Consider the following 16,573-nt stretch of genomic DNA (forward strand, 5'->3'; position numbering starts at 1 on the left):
GGCTGACTTCTGGCCCTCGATGAGTGAAAGCGATTGATTGGCTTTTCTCGGCTTGCTTGCAAGACGCTCGGTTTGGCACGGAGTGGCAGAAGTCGGGCTGTCGGCGCCTCATTTTTCCCCATTCAAACACCGCCTCCCGCGAAAGCCCCATCCGTTCCTGTGGGGTTTGGTTGAGATTTTCTTCATCGTCTGGTTCGTTTCCATGGAGTTAGTTTGGCCGCCTCGCCAACTACACGCCATCCATCATACACAAGTGGTGCTATTGCTGACGAGCGAGCGAAGAAGCTCATGACGATCATGACGATGATGGTGGTGGCACGATAGGTAAAGTTTTCGGGCTGGCACCGGCTTTTCGCATGGTTTCAACCCCGCTCTCGTCATCATCTTAACGAGTTGGCAATTATGGTGTGGTTGTTTTCGTAATGATTCCAATTTCTAGCGGACCGCGAGAGGCAGAGTGCTCACCTAGCGCTCGCGAGGTCGCTTTCCTATTAGAAACCCCGCGAAACGATGTTCCAACGCGCCCCCGTTTTTCGAGATTGGTCGGCATGGCTTTTCCTCTCGATTACCAACAGCGTCCATTATCCTGTGTTTGCTTGCAACGTTGTTCATTTGCGCCGTGCTCGAACAATCTCTCGACTTGTTGGCGTGGAGTATTTTAAGCATAATTGAACCTATGTACAGTTTCAACTCGTTGCGCGAAGAGACCACAATCCAGCCGAGGTTGGTCCCTTTACGCGGGAGAAAAGTTTACCGCCACAACCATTAGTCTACCATGGAAGGAACTGTCTACAAATGCTAATAAATTGCCAGAACGACCAAGAAGGAAGGAAGCATTTTAGAAAAGTGGCTCACACGGGAACAATTATTTTAAAAAAACCGTTGGATATGAAAACTGACCCTCGACAAAAATGGATTTAATGGAATCCTTTTTCGGTTCGGTTCAGAGCACTTCACATTCCATTTGGTCGGCATGATCCAACACTCCCACCAGTCATTCCTGATTAATTTGGAAAGATAAAATAATAAAACTGCATTTGCAATGTCCACCACGCATTCGCATTTCATGCCGTTCCACGCTGGCGGGAGAAATTAAAATGTACCATTTGATGGAAAGATAGGATTTGGAGCGGCTCATATGGAGAACAAACGATCGGTCACATTAAGCACCCAGCACGGGTTCCACGGGGGAAGTCTCGCATATGCGCATGCGCCGCCTATCAGCAATCAAAATTCTCACTTCATTTAAGTTAATTTAAACTCCTCCCGGGCGAGCCGTTGTCTTCGGTGATGATTATTTATGCAAGCGGAGCCCGCGCGAGACCCGGAACGGCATCCGGTTTCAAAGCCAGAAGGCCTCCCCATCCCTTTGGAGAGCATAATATCCACAACCGAGGAGCGAGCGGGAAAAAATTATACATACATATGAAAACATCAAAACAGAAGACAAATCAGCCCGTACTTGGGACCGGCGAGACACTGAATATCACACTTCACCGGCGGCGCGCCATTCGGGGTTTGGAAAATTCGAACCCATCCGAAGGACAGTGCGGAAAGCGGAAAACACACAGTACAACGACGGTGCCGACGAGAGTGAAGGTTGGCGCATTAAAGAAAAAAATATCAAATTTCTTCCCAAAACGGACCCAGAACAACGGACGGAAAAAAAGACTATAAACAAATTATACTTTATTTATTCTAATTTCCATCCTCATCAACCGAGGGACCCTGCAGGGGGGCAAAGGCGGTCTCCTTTTGCGGGCCCTCTCAACGATCCGGCCTGTTTTAGCAGCGAAGGAAGAAATAATTTAAAATCAAGACGACGGCCACGGGAAGAGACAAAATAACCCAACAACACACAGCATGAGAGATATTTGTGGAAAACAAAAAAAGCCCTCGAACGGAACGAACGTTCTAACGTTGCGCTGGAGAGGAGGAGAAACCATGCGAAAAGGACGGGAAACATGCGACTAATGAAATTCTTCAACGCACATGTTTGTCCCCGAGCATCCTCCGGAACAGGGACGTGTTGTGTGTGTGTGTATTTAATTGCGTTCGCTAAACACCGAGTCGAATGTCGAATGGCCCAAATGTGTGTGTCGTTAGTGGGCAGATGCTTTTTTTTGTGGGACGCAAGCGGCAATTTGGAGCCACTTCCTGAAACATCCTCGGGAGAGTTTGGAAAACCAACATCCCGTGCCAGAAGTCTGTAATTTAATACACCAGCATCGTTTGTGTAACGAATTTTAAACCGTTGGCAGCAAAAGCAAAATGGAAAACTGCTTGTAAATTGATTCAAAGTGAAAACATCTTGAACTTTTCCTTTTCCAAAATACAGAAGTCCTCAAAAATAAACGAAGAAACTAGAATATCATTCCTAGTCATAAACGAGCATACGATAGCGAACGAATCTTTAGGCAACAGACACTATAAAATCTCTCCCTCGTCAATCTTTTCGTTGCATTTCCTTCGGCCCCCTTTCCGGAGCGGAAATGCCCAAAAACGGATCCCTTGGGTAATATGTGACAACATTAATGGTAACGAGCAGACATTACCCCCGGCCCCAGCATGTTGTGCCAGACAAGCTTCGGCGCGGGTTCGAGATAAATGGCGGTAGTTAAGCTGTTAATGTGCGAAACCACACCACGATCACCGGCCAGGATCATTTGAAAGGCACAATCACTCGAGAATCGGTTAACGAAATGGAAAATTATTTCAAAAACACCAGCACAAGCGAAACCCGGCATTCGCAACACGCGAATGCGAGCCGTTCGCCTCGACAGGTTCGTAAATCTATCACATAAATTATTTCTTTTACAACCTAGATCCGCCCGGGGTTCACTGCAAAAAGAGGGGGGGAGAGAAAGACAACATGCCTCACGCAGGAGAAAAAGGAAAAAGAGATATTCGAACGCCAAGCCATTCCGCCAACATCAACATTCTCGAGCCGCGAGCCTCAACCTTCCGCAACAAAATCCACCGTAAAACCAAAGGGAGGAAAGGGGGGGGGGGGGGGGGGGGGGGAGAGAAGCGAAAGAAAGGCTCGACGATCGTTGGTGGAGGTTTTGATGACACTTTTTAACGCGTTTTATGGGACTTTGATTTTTCGAAATTGATGAAACCCGAAACCCGCACGATCGCATGCTCCGAAGGCGGATGATCATCGTCCCGCCCGTCAAGGCGATCATCCGCCGGTGATCCGCTGGGATAAGGTATACGTTTATCGTCCCCCGCATCACCACCACCACCAACCTTCCAATCCGTCCGTCGATCCAACCGATCGACAACCGGCAACGAGAGTTTGCCAAAGGTGAACGAATAACTAATGATCGTAAAAGTGGTGACATACAATTTTCCTCACGTCGTGATTTACGATCCCGTTCCGGTGGGGTCCGCTGCTCGGCCGGGAATGTCAAACCGTGTCCAAAACCAAAGAAGCCAAACTGGGGAAGGTAGGAAGAGCAGAAAGAACGACGACGGCGGACGCTGATGATGGCTGGCACCCTCGTTCTTCCGGCGCTGTTCGGATGAACTTCTGGAACTTGAGACGCGGCCGCGATCCGGTGTCTCCTCCCGAATGAAGTATGTAAATATTCACAAGTTGCCGGATGGACACCGGCGGCCGACGAGGATCGACGTAAATTAACATAATTTATCGACATCGTTCGCCCCGCGCGCGTTCTTTTCTCCGTGTGGTGATACTATTTCTTGTTTTCTTCCATTAATTGCCCGCCCCGTTGTAACGCGTCTCGGCTCGGCGAGTGAAAATCAAAATTCTTCCTCGTTAGAAAGGAACGGTTTCAAAAGCAGGAGAAAAAATTAAACATCCTTTCGTAAACCCCAACCCCGACGACCCCGTGGGTGCTGATGAAAGGATGAAAACCTTCCCGCTACTAAATGATGTTGCCATTTATGCGGCCATTTGTGTGCGGTAATAATTAATAAGCTTGGCTTGGGGCGGTAAAAAAAACGAGACGGATCGCGGATCGCCGTGAATCGTTTAACGACCGGGAGTAATAAAATCAACCTCCAACCCGTATTTTTCGTTAGCGAACGTTAGCGAAACCTTTCTCTAAGTTGGGAAATGGAATTTTTATCCACGCCCGCTGGACAAGTGCCATCGTTCGACGATGTTTTATTTCGCACAGCCAGACTCGGCGGGCATCGTTTTCTGCCATCTGTTGTGGAACTACTTGTTAAACCGAAAGCGAAACTTGTTTTAGCGCTCCGCCATGGAGAATACCAAATTTCATTCGTTTTCGCGCGGCTTTCGCCCTTTTTCCCAAGCGAGGAAGCTCAAGCTTTCTGGTTCGATTATGTTCACTTCGATCGGGCTTCGGGAATAAGAACATACCGGCACAAACTGTTTGACAAACCCCGTCACATCCATCCGTACCGGGATGGGTTTCGAAAGACAATCATGTCACGTACTCGATCGGCAACCGCGGCGTTGTTCGGTGTTGTTTTCGATCGGTTTTGATTTGTTCTTCTACCTTCACCCTTTTTCTTCTTGGCGCTTTCCATCGGAATCTGATTGAACCGTCCGAGGTCGGGCGGCGTGATGTGTGTTCGAATATTAGTATTCCCTTCGCGAGCCCATCGAGCTTGAGGGAACCCCAAAGGCCGGGGAACGTGAGGCGATCGCTCCTCAACGTCCTCGAAACTCCGAAGGGAACGAAGGAATGGACGCGGTCGGTTTTTGAAAGAAGAAACACCAAAGAACTCGGGAAGAGCCTTCTTCAAGCGCCTTGATGAGCAGATGATTATCGTATGTTTCTTCACCGAACCATTCCGCATCAAACGACTGAATCAGAATAACATACCCATACGCACACACACACACACACGCTCAGACCGGACCTCTTCAGAGAGGCCACCGTCATCGAGCAGGGGCCGCCACAACCTCATGAGGAAGAACACCGAAAAGCGCCGCGATCCTCAAGCTTGTTAGAAAGCTCGATTAATGGACCATCATCGTACACCCCGCCTTCGCCCCGCTACCTCCCCCGAAGAACTAGTCCCGCACGACATGCCAAAGGGGGCGCAGGCTTTTGCACCGACGCTGCCTAATGAGGCTCCGGGGGTCTATCAATTACGCTCCGGCTCACGGCACGAGAGATTGCGGATCACGATCGCGTACGCATCGGCTTCGGTCCAATCCAATGGGGCCCCATTACGGGAGAGTTCAGCATCGATCGGAGGGATCTTGTTTATAGGGGGAAGTCTACAATTATTCCCCGTTCCCTCACGCCGACCCCCGTTTCGATGGTCGGAAGGTCCTAACCGGCTGTAGGCCGTTTCCCAAGGGTGGTGTATTTGTTTGTACAACAAATTGCTTCAAGAACTGATTCCGCGCGAGAAGGATGTGACCGGTGTTTGGATTTGGAGGAGGAACTGCAGGGATCTCGGCTTAGCCATTCGGGAAAGCCTACGCAAACGGAAACCACCGGAAAAGTTCCCGCAGCCGAAGCCATTAGTGGTGCGCATAATCAGACGCCTAAATTTGGCCCCTAATGAGGCCTATTTCTCACACGGTTTCAACGCTAACTGCGTTCGCTTCACTTCCACCCGTCGAACCCGGCGGGAGCCATCTTCATTCATACGGCACACCACAGTCGTTCGGCAAATCGGTTCAATTTTTACTCGACTACCTCCGCGCACATAACAATGTAATTGAGCATGGAGATGAGCGGTTAAAACGGCCCACCAACGGCAATCACAACGGTGCGGATGTGCTTAGCGTATGATGAGGTGCGAGTATCGCCAACAACCATCCGGGGATTGATTGCGTGGGTAATTGGGCTGTGAATCATCCAGCCCTGGTGGATGATCTCTCCTTGCTCAATCTAGGGATCGGAAGTCTCGCTGAGGTTGGTATTAATCAGTCAGATTATACTGTTTGTTTATCTAGGAGAGGATATAACATTTTTGGGTAATCAACGTACACATCAAATTAGATCAGCAATCAAGTCGGAAACAAGCGTAATTAGAACCATAGCGTATTTAAGCGTATGATCGCCAGCTATATCGGAAATGAAGGAACGAACGTGCCCATAAACTAATTGGGATAATCAATAACTGACATCCTGCCAGTAGCTCGTAGGGAAGTGAAACCCAGAAGCCAAAGTCGTGCAACGTACGAGAGCCATAAAAGTTTAAGGTATTCCTTTCAACCCATCAACGGGTATGGTTGATATACGACCGTCCCGTCCATAAAATATAGGCAGGTAGCTACAAAACCCAGAAGCTAGCACGTCAGAGGACGTCTTTATGCAGTTTGAAACTGGTGACTGCGATATTGGAGAGCACACAGTTGGAGTTCTGTCCCGCTGACGCAGGATCAGGTTTGAATGGGTTTGCCATAATGATGTGCAAAAGGCCCGAGGGATACCTTCCAGGAATTCGGGGGTTTTCAATAAGTTGGAGGCCAAGAAAACCTGGTGGACATGGAAGTTCAAACTTTCAAATGAGTACTTTGTCCGCCCGCAAGGAATGAAGTCTGCCGGTAACAACAGAAGTCATGCGAGAGTAATTTTCCTTCAGCCGAAAGGCGTAATCAGGTCTCCCAGAAACACCTCCCGAATGAGGATGGTACAACGCAATCTCTCGCCGGCGGGGTAACGCCTCGCGGTGTCTGGTTAGCCAAACGTGGCAACTGTCAGAGTGCTGGCAACTAATTGACCTGAAATCGCCCGAAAGCAAAACTTAATAGCGTCCTAATTGTGAGTGTGTGTTTGTCCACTTACCAAACAGCTGCCGACAGGCCGAAGTAATACCGCAGCAGGAAGGTGGCCGCGCACGGGGCGGTCGACAGGCCGTCGGTTAGCAGAAGCGCAACGCCAGGAAGTTGCGGATCGTAGCCACAGGCCGTTGCGTTGCGTCCGGCAAGCCACCGGACGGCCCACCCCACCGTCACCAAGCAGTGACTGATGACGAGCGGCATCAGGCTTTTGTCCCAGCGCTTGGTCGAGAGAATCAGGCAGAGGGTGGCCACGATCGCCGTGCCGAGGGCGGCCACGCTCCAGGACGTGAGCCACACCTCGGCAAAGTGTTTCTCGTTCTGCTCGAACAGGATGTCCGCATCGCACAGTGGGGCGCAGCGTCCGGACCGGTTCAGCTGCACGTACAGGTTCGACTTCTGCAGCCGCTGGCAGGAGGGCCGATCGGACACCATCACCTCACCCTCCGAGGGCTCGCCCGGACCCTGCATGCACATGTGCTCGTGGTTGTTCTCCTCCGGGAAACGGTTGCAGTCCAGCGCCGATGGCCACGGAAAGCCGAACCCCTGCAGGATCGGATGGCAGCGGTTCTTCACCGTGTTGCACAGGCTCCGGCAGGGTCCGATCGGCATCGAGACCTTCGGCGTGCACATGGGCACGTAGGTGGCGCACAGGAAAAACTTCAGCTGCTTGCTGCAACCGAACTGGATCAGCGGGAAGAACGTTTGCAGCGTGAAGTTCGCATCCGACTGCAGCTCGTGGCCGACGATGTTCGGCAGGGACGTTTCATTGTAACCGATACCGCGACACAGCTCGATCCGGATCGGCTCGCAGGTACGTTGACTAGAGAAATCGGAGTTGGTACCGGCTACCAGGGCGCTTCCAGCCACCAGCAAGTAGTTCACCAACAGCGCTGACGCTAGCAGCCCACACCTAGTCATTTTGAATTTTCTTTGGAGTTGTCGACACTCGGTAATACGTTGCTCTCCACACTTCACTTCACTTCACTTCACTTCACTTCGCCGAAGCTGGGTTGCTTGATGGAACTTGCCTCCGAGGACGATCCAGCGTCGAGCAGCACCGATTACATTTCCGAAAACCACTAACCACACAGCAGCTTCCGCGGCGGGAGAATTCATTCGAAGAACTGCATGCTCCCGGTGAAGGTTCCCGGTTATTTTTATTCCTTACACTGTTCTTTTCCGTCCCAAGAAATAACAGACCGCGAACCTGAAGACCGAGGATCGCGTCAAACTTTTCCACCACGATCGCTGATGATTTCGCTTTTCTCGTTAGTTAGGCTCTCGCGGCTCGTTTAACGATGCTTTGCCCTTCTTCGGTCCTCCGTTTCTTCCGACGAGACCGCGGTTTCCCCTTTTTTCTGTTGTTGTTTTGCCTCTTCTCTGCTTTGGCCTGTGTTTTGTAGCAAGATGATCGAGGGTTATTTTCCCGTTTCTTCTTCCCGTTCCCTTCTTCACGTCTTACCACTTTTTCTTCGACTCCCAGCCTACACACACAAACACACAGAAACACGTCTCGGTGGAGTTATTTTACAAGACGAGCGGCATTTCTTAACCGGTATTTTACTCTTCTCTTCTGCTGCGTGTTTTCCACTGATTATCTGTACTTCTCGCTATATCGCGTAGAGGCTCACTCATCCACCACTCTGGCTCACTTGCTCACTCACACGTACGCGCTCCGTTCACGTTTCACTTTTTCATCTCACCCCAACTGCGATGTGGTTCATCTCACTCGTTGTGGTTGGATGCTGCGAGGTGCTCGTATACCGTTTGCTTGATTTGAGCCACCTGTTTGGCGGTTAATCCATCCGGAAGCAGTCGGTCTCTGGTTGAGATCTCAATCGAATCCCAATGTATCGGCACCGGAAAAACCTGCGAACAAATATTAACCACACTGTGTGTTTGGGCGATCTTTACAACGGGAACAACGCTGGCAGCCGATCATGCCGAAACGATCCTCCAACGTGGTGAGGGTGTGTGTGTGTGTATATGAGTATAATTAAAAATAAATCATCACTCAACACTGGCCCATTTTCTGGCCACCCTTCCATCTGGTACGTCGGTTGAAGAAACGGTGGTGCGTAGGTGGATTTTAGGGGTGGAAAAATACACAACACATATGTGTACCGCGCAACCGAACGGTGTTTATTTTTGCACGCTGCTGTGCGGCTCCGAAACCCGCACGAATGGATGGATATTTTATTTTACCAACCGTATTTTTTGGTGTGTGAAAACTATCATCGCAAAATATGCAGCTAGAGGATGGGTTAAGATTTTCCTCATCGGATTAAGAAAACAACAAACCAACGATCGTGCAAGGAATAACCCTAACCATCTGATTGGACTTCGAACCAACTGGATGCTGGGCGGTGAGCTGAGATATGCTCGACTCGGTTTTGAGGCCTGAGACTATTGAGACAGGTGAGATATCAACCGCTCACAGGTGAGAGCAAAGGAGGATCGAAGCAAACCGAGATAAACAACATTCCGCTCATAACAATAACAATGTATAATGATGTAGAATTGTTGTTTTTCAAAAAACATGTCATTTCAGGTAATTTATATGGAACATTGCTCAGCTAAGCGCATTTCTTTAAAATCAAATTTAGATGGCCGTTTTGAAATCATTTCTGGTATTTATTGGCATTGAAGTGCGTCCTTCAATTCGTGAAATACGGTAAACATTCGAGGGGTAAAACAGGCGCTCGGTTGAATTGTGTGCCGTTAGCGAAGACGGATAATGTAGTAACAATAAGTAAATATCCGCCACAGTAGACTGCGAGTGAGCAGGGTGGGGAGCTTTAAATACACTGCAGACATTCACGTACGCCATTTACGCACCCGCGATGGGGAGCGATCCGCGTCACGATTTGGAGTCTGGACAGCAGTGAAATGCAAAGATGTATTGCGCACCACAGCTGAAACAATATTCAAGTGGAAAACAGGAGGACGTGGGGTCTGTTTTTGAATTCACTCAAATGTATCACTCTGTTTGATTCCATCGCCACACTAAGATGCCACTGGCTGAAAATGACCGTTTGGCTATGTTTTCAAGCCCGGTTTCCGTTTTCATAATAATAGCACCTTCCCATACTCATCGCCGTCCCGATAACGATAACGACAACCCGCGGCCAGCAGCAGCAAGGTGTAAACATGCTGATGACGCGATCCACCGAAGTTGGTATGCGTAGCATCCACGGTACACGACCGACGCGCTGTTTGTGGCATGCCTTTTGCCCTTACTCCGGGATTCGGTGACGTCCACTTCTGCGGCCCGACCACAAGACGATCCGGATGGCCTTGTTTAAATGACACTGCACAAATTCACACCTTCATCGCGCCAAATCGCGCTCATCTGCGATATCTCTCGCGCCTCCAGCGAGTTGACACGAGCGAAGAAGCGCGAGCCGGAATCGATCGACGGAAATAAAATCGAAAGAAAATACGCTCCTCACGCGAACGATAATACCGTTTACGAGGCACACACTTGGGTAGGGGTGATTAAGGGGTATCATTTAAGCGGACGCTTAAGTGGATCCTGGCGAGGGACCAGGGAAAGCAGATAACCACACGGGCGGGAGTGGACAAGATAGGTGTTTAAAGCCTCTCCAATCCCCCCAGGTAGGATTAATAATCCACAAACTTTGATAACCAAACAAAAAACACCAAGAAAACACCCCGAAACCACATTCCTTTGGAGTGTTTTCCTACAGTCCAGTGTGCTTTATGGCGCGGCTACCACGTGGGGAAGTTGTCACAAGTTACGAACGTATTTGCGGTCAACTACTTACGACACTAGTCACGCAAGTGACAAACAACTAATCGTGATATACGCTAAACGTTCGACACTGTCGATACGAGACTGAAAATGTCCGTCACGCTCCACGCACGCAACCACTCCGATAGCTGATCGGGTACTGAAACTCCCTGGCTTAAGTTTCTCCACTTGACGGGCGAACCAGCTCGTGCCCGCTATCTCACCAGCGCGCCATTTCATTCCTTCTCGTTCTCATTCGTTATCGACAGCAGGGCGGCGAGTGAGATAAAATCCTTCCACTCTCAAGGAAAGCACTGAGAAAAAGATTATGGCAAGGCGGGGCAAAAGCGAACACCTAAAGCTAGAGTAAGAATACCTTACTTTAGTAATTTTTTTAAAAATTCTAGTTTTTCAGTGAACAATACTTTATTTGTAAAATACTTAGTACCATATTCATCTTCAAATTTACTATCCTTAATTGGTAGATGGTTTTTTTTCTCTACTAGATTTAAACCATCAGGTCTTACTTAACCAACCTCTAAGATAATAGTCCACCATTTCATGTTTTTTTTATCAATAGGTCAAATTGACATCCTTTCGTATATTGAAAACAGGGCATATTTTTACTTCGCTAGTTTTATTCAAAAAAAGATTGCCTCAAAAGATATATCGGTATTAGAAAAACTCAAAAATACATCCGTGGACCAAGAGTATTTTCCTTTACAAGAAAAACTCAACTTTTGGCCTTTAGAAAATATCAATTATATAATTTTTGGATTTGTAAGATATTAATTTTGTCGTCTATGCACTTTTGCCCCGCCTTACCTTCCTTCAAAATTCTCTCCCTTCGTTTTGAATCTCTCTCGTACTGGGATTTTTCTCCTTCTCGCTCACCATCCCGGCTTCTCTCACGGTTTTCGTTATTTGCTTATGTTGCGGTGCTTTAGCCGGCCGTACGCTTTGCGGTGTGCCTTCCGTGCATGCTGCTGCCTTTACTACTGCTGGTTTGGCATGTTGTTTATGTTGTTTGCGCTCGGTTATGGTCGGTGGTTTTTTTTTTCATTTGTTCTTATTCTTCGCTCCGTTCCCTTTGCTTCTACTTTGCCCTTTACCAACCCGCAAAACACACGCCCGGCCAGACCCGCCACTTCAGCCAAGGGTGATTGGATGGGATTGAGAAATGAGCTGCCTAAAGATTCTTACCAGAACGCGCGCGCGCGTTCGAAAATGCACGAAATTCTCCACCGAAACCATCGAGCATCCAGTCACATACATACACACATACACATCACACCAGGCAGGTTCACAAATCAGATCATCATCATGTTTCGAATCGACGAAAGCATTCTGCAAATGGAAAATGGAAAAGCAATAAGCAAGCATCAGCGAAACAGGAGAAGATGGCACTGGGAGAGATGGGGTGGGTAGCGAAGTTAAAAAGGAAAGAACGATCATACAGCTGGAGCCTCCACGGCCCAAAAAGGCTCGACTCGATGCCGAATCGATTATTATCGATGATGGGTTACCCGGGCGCACTGTTGGGACGGGGTGATCAGCCAATTGGTTAGAAAAAGAATATCCCTATTAACAAAGATATCTTGCGAGGCCACAGTTGAGGTAACAGAGCACGCTGGAGCAACAAATCATACCCTCAAGCTTCAACTACTTAGGGCAATAAATTGTTTTTAAATTTCAGTGTCAACTTTGATGACAAATACATTTTATCAGTGAATCAAAAATATGAATATTCGAATGAAGGAGCAGCTGCCTTTCGAATTCATATCTTGTTTGTTTTTTAATGTACTTTTGTATTATTTAAAACTGGCATTACATTTGTCCAGAATCAAATAATTAAATAAATAACTTACTATAAATAAATACTTACCAAATAAGCCACCACAAACACAATCAACTATTTTCTGCAGTTCAGTAAACGAACAAGAATGAAAAAAAACATAAAACTATGACCAGTGGTGCGCCCACAGTGCCGAACCATTCTAGTTATGCTGGTTAAGCTTACAGTTTCGGGCAGTTCATGCAGCAAACTGTAATTATACCAAACAAGCGCTGGACGCAAGAAACAAACTAACAAAAACCGACGCCAAACTGGCAGATATTGCGTAGATGAAAAAGCGCTCTTCGCCCCGTCTGGGGGCACCGTAGAAGTGGCCAGTTTGGCATGCATAATGATGTCGGTGTGTAAGACGGAGCTCGCTCCCGTCTCGTTCCTCCTACGCCCCCGGAGCCCAGCATTCCATCATTCTCCTTGCGGGGTGTTATTCACCCCGTTTGGAACTGCCTGTCGCATCACCTTCGTATCATCGTTTCGAGGGGGGGGGTTCTGTTTTGGTTTTATCCTTATCTCTTTAATCCTGTTACCGTCACAACGGTTTAGGTGGGATTGGCTGTCCAATCGAATCGGATCGTTCAGGATTACGGTCAGCAGATGACACATTCCGGCGCGTTGGTAAACGAGCGCAAACATTTTCTGGATGGTGATCCAATGTGGTCATTCGAATACTCAAACTGGAGTTGATTACTTTTTTGCCTCATTTGATCTTCATTCTTCGCCAACCCAATCCAGTCGTGTGATGGACGCTTTTCTGCTTTTCCTAAGTCCACTTTTCTCAGCCACCCCGAAAAGGCTCGATCATTTTCGGTCCACACTTCGTTTTTTCATTTTATTAACGAGCCTCGCTGCTAAGAAACAAGTCATAAAACTTCACCATTCTGACGATGGGCGCCTTAAAAGAGTCTGGGCGATGATGGAGCAAGATACGCGCGGAAAACAGACCACATTCAGACAACCAGACAGAGTGTACGGTTGTATGTGTGCGCCGGAAGGGTTCGAGCTGAGGATGAAAGCAAAGATGAGATGGAAACGGAAAGAAAAGCTACAAAAACCGAAAACCAAGAAGAATGATGAGGGGAGCCCGAGAACGTAAGGCCACAAGTACTTCCACAGCCCTATCACCACCACCACCACCGCCGCCACGTGGATTCGGTTGAAAAGTTTATGCTGCTGCCGGCCGCTTATGCTGCAGAGCTACGCGAGCATGTTGCGCCTCGTTATCAGTTTTCTCACCCGTTTCTCGTGTCGAAACTTCATTGCTTTCCGAACCAGGAGATCCGAACGTGGGGGGGAGGACGCAGAAGTGTCGCTGCTAGGGTCGCTTCGGGCCTTCATTTTCCTCACGATGCCCACCTCCCTCCACACTCCGGGAACCGGCTTTTCCCGGTCGCGGCTGATGATGATCATGCGAGCAGCGTGTAGTTCTTATCTTGTTGAAAACTGTTGTGGAGGTCCTACTGTCGGGATATGTGTTAAATTGGTGACCGGTTGGCGTGTCGTTCAGGGACTGGGCCGAATTTTTTCCTCCTTTTTTTCATTTAATGGCCAGTTTATTTAGGGCCGTTTAGATAGGGTCGTTGTAGCGTCCGGTAATTAAAAGACTTTATTTGTATTCGACGATTGTTCGTGCGACGGGAATGGCCATCGATCAAAACCGACCAATTCTGATGATGTTTCCAGAAGAGGTATTTCTATCTACGAAACATTCCGTTTTACATTTCTTTCTTTGCTATGTATGTATGTTTTAAATAATATCGCCATAGTACAACGCTTAACACATGGTCATTGCGATCAACGAACAATTATAAAATAAATACTTGTATTATTAAAATGAATACAGTTTTCCATTATTTCTGATTAACGGAAAAAATACTTATTAAAATACTTTTTATGTAGTTATGAAATACGTATTATATATTATTTTATGTGTTGACGTGTTGTGTGAATGACGTTTTGCTAAAATAAAAAAAAGTGTTCTATTCGATATCAAAGAGCAACTTGTAAAATTAAAGGGATATTATGCAAATGAATATATCCGGTTGTTTTTCTCTATGTTCCACTTAATGGCCTTCCGTTGAAAAGATTTAGTCTATTAACAAGACATTTTGTTTCAGAAGATCTACAAAAGAATTTGAATACTATTCCGAACGATTGAAAGAAAGTAATTTATTCCTAGCTATTTGAAGAAGTTTGATGAAAAATATATTTTATTAAAAGTATGCATCATACAATGTGAATCAAAATGAACAATAAATGAAACAACTAATAACAACACACAAAAAAAGTCCGCCCGAGAACGACTTCGGCAGGGCCGTGGAAAGAGTTACCAACAGAAATGGATGGACTTTTGTACAATTATATCTACCATTCGATCGTTAGCATCAGACGCTTGCTAACTCCACTAGCACGCTTATGGCAAACACACGCATCGAGGCAAGAAAAATCATGCTCGCAAGAAACATGAAGATGGCGCAGTGGAACTCTGGTGAGGACAAGAAGAAAAAAAGAACAAGAACACCCTGTCCCGCAGACAGGTACCATTTAGCAAGATATATTGGAGCATGGACAATCCGGATTATAGGGCTGTCCCGTGATGCAATTGATGCAACCTTGGGCCGCGATTGTCGAGGTTACAGTGTGGCACGCGAGAAGCGACGATAATCCAACGGAACTTGAACAGTTTTTGGAGGGGAGATTTTAAATTATTAAAAGTACATGAGTTTGTTTTCGTAACATCTCTTATTTGTGCTAATTCCTATCAGTTATGAAATACACTTTCTAACTTATTATTTTTATAAATATTTGATTATGTTTGTACAAGAACTGACTCTTGCACTTTCGCAACCGTTAGGGTTTATTCGAGCAAAATATTTTCCATTGCTGTACTTTCCACATCTTTCGCACCGTGTCCGAAGCTCGTTTAGCTTTTCTTGTGCTTGAGTAACCTACGAAAAGATGAACCCAACACGTCTCACCTTGTAGCATACCAGGGCGCAAAATGGTGTTACTTTTTCTTCATTCCCTGGCGTTTATGTTCATCTTCAACCTCCGGCGGTATCATCTGCATCCTTCACTTTCGCGTATTCTTATCGCCTGAACGCCACCTTCCACCGTCCACGGTTCACCGACGAACTGGAATCGAGCCCCGCGAACATCGAGTCAGGCGCCTCGATAACTTTACCGCAAACCCAAGGAAGATGAGCTTGGCGTGAAAGGGTGCATTGCTTGGGCTGCCCAGAACAGCCGCAAACGGGGTGTTCGTTTTCGCCCCTTCCCCCTCCGAGGCCACGAGGGTAAAGGAGATCCAGGGAAACCCGTCAGCCGTTTCACAGGCGGGGAAGAAACGCAAACTGCGGCCAAGTTGCAAGTATCAGTTCTCGTTAATCAAAGAAGCGCTCGTTGTAGTTTATTATTTTTTTGTATTTTCACTTGCTTTTTTGTTTTCGTTTTCTCCCACCCCATTTGGATTGGCTCGTTACGTCCTCGGTGTGGCCAACATTGCCCGGTGCAGCCGTGGCGCGTTGCGTGGAATGTGCGCTTTTATGTGCATGCCTGTATTTATCTGCGTGCGCCCTGAGGGAAAAACAGGGCGTAGGCACTGTCCGAACCGTTTCCATTCTGCTCACGTACGGGAATTACAGATGTTTTCTAGCGCTTCACTTCCATTCGCACCGGCAAGCTCATTAGCAAAAGCGCCTCCGCATGTAGAGGGGACGGATTTTGCAAATGGTTTGTTCGGGGAAGAATAGCCATCTCTCCATGTTTATGCACGATGCAAATAGAAATAAATTTTTCTGGATGGTCGTGCAACTTTTTATAGGTTTGACTCAATCAGAACATGTAACATGCATCGGTTCATGCGTATCAGTTATTTTAATCTGTATGTTTTCCTGCATGTCGCACATAATTGCCTTAATTGTTTTGTTTGTTTCTCTGAACAACTACCTATTCATGCTACAGGATAATTGATAAAAATCTCTTATAATTTCAATATACGCATCGCTGTTCATCTATCGCATCTGCATCTCCGACAATTGATTCTTAATTTAAATTTTCTATACTCCTGATGATAAACTGCTTCATGGAATGTTCTTTTTTAATTCATGGCTGCTCGCAAATGTAAAACAACAAAGCTGCCAACGGGAACAGGACAGTCAGGAATAATTTGCTGGTACCTGAAAAGATGGCAAAATAATCTATCTTGTTAAAATAACGATTGCATGTT

General features: G+C 47.1%; 1 protein-coding gene across 1 annotated transcript in view; it reads right to left on the reverse strand.

The window, feature by feature from the left end:
- The window catches only part of LOC131281255 (frizzled-4), a 37,540-nt gene extending 29,863 nt beyond the window's left edge, over positions 1-7,677 (reverse strand). The window contains exon 1 of the mRNA XM_058310528.1: positions 6,747-7,677. Within this exon, the coding sequence (XP_058166511.1) occupies positions 6,747-7,660 (914 nt within the window). The 5' untranslated portion in view covers positions 7,661-7,677. The remainder of the gene's footprint in view (positions 1-6,746) is intronic.
- Between the last annotated feature and the right edge of the window lie 8,896 nt (positions 7,678-16,573).

The sequence above is a fragment of the Anopheles ziemanni genome, chromosome 2 (assembly GCF_943734765.1).
Source record: "Anopheles ziemanni chromosome 2, idAnoZiCoDA_A2_x.2, whole genome shotgun sequence".
NCBI lineage: Eukaryota > Metazoa > Arthropoda > Insecta > Diptera > Culicidae > Anopheles > Anopheles ziemanni.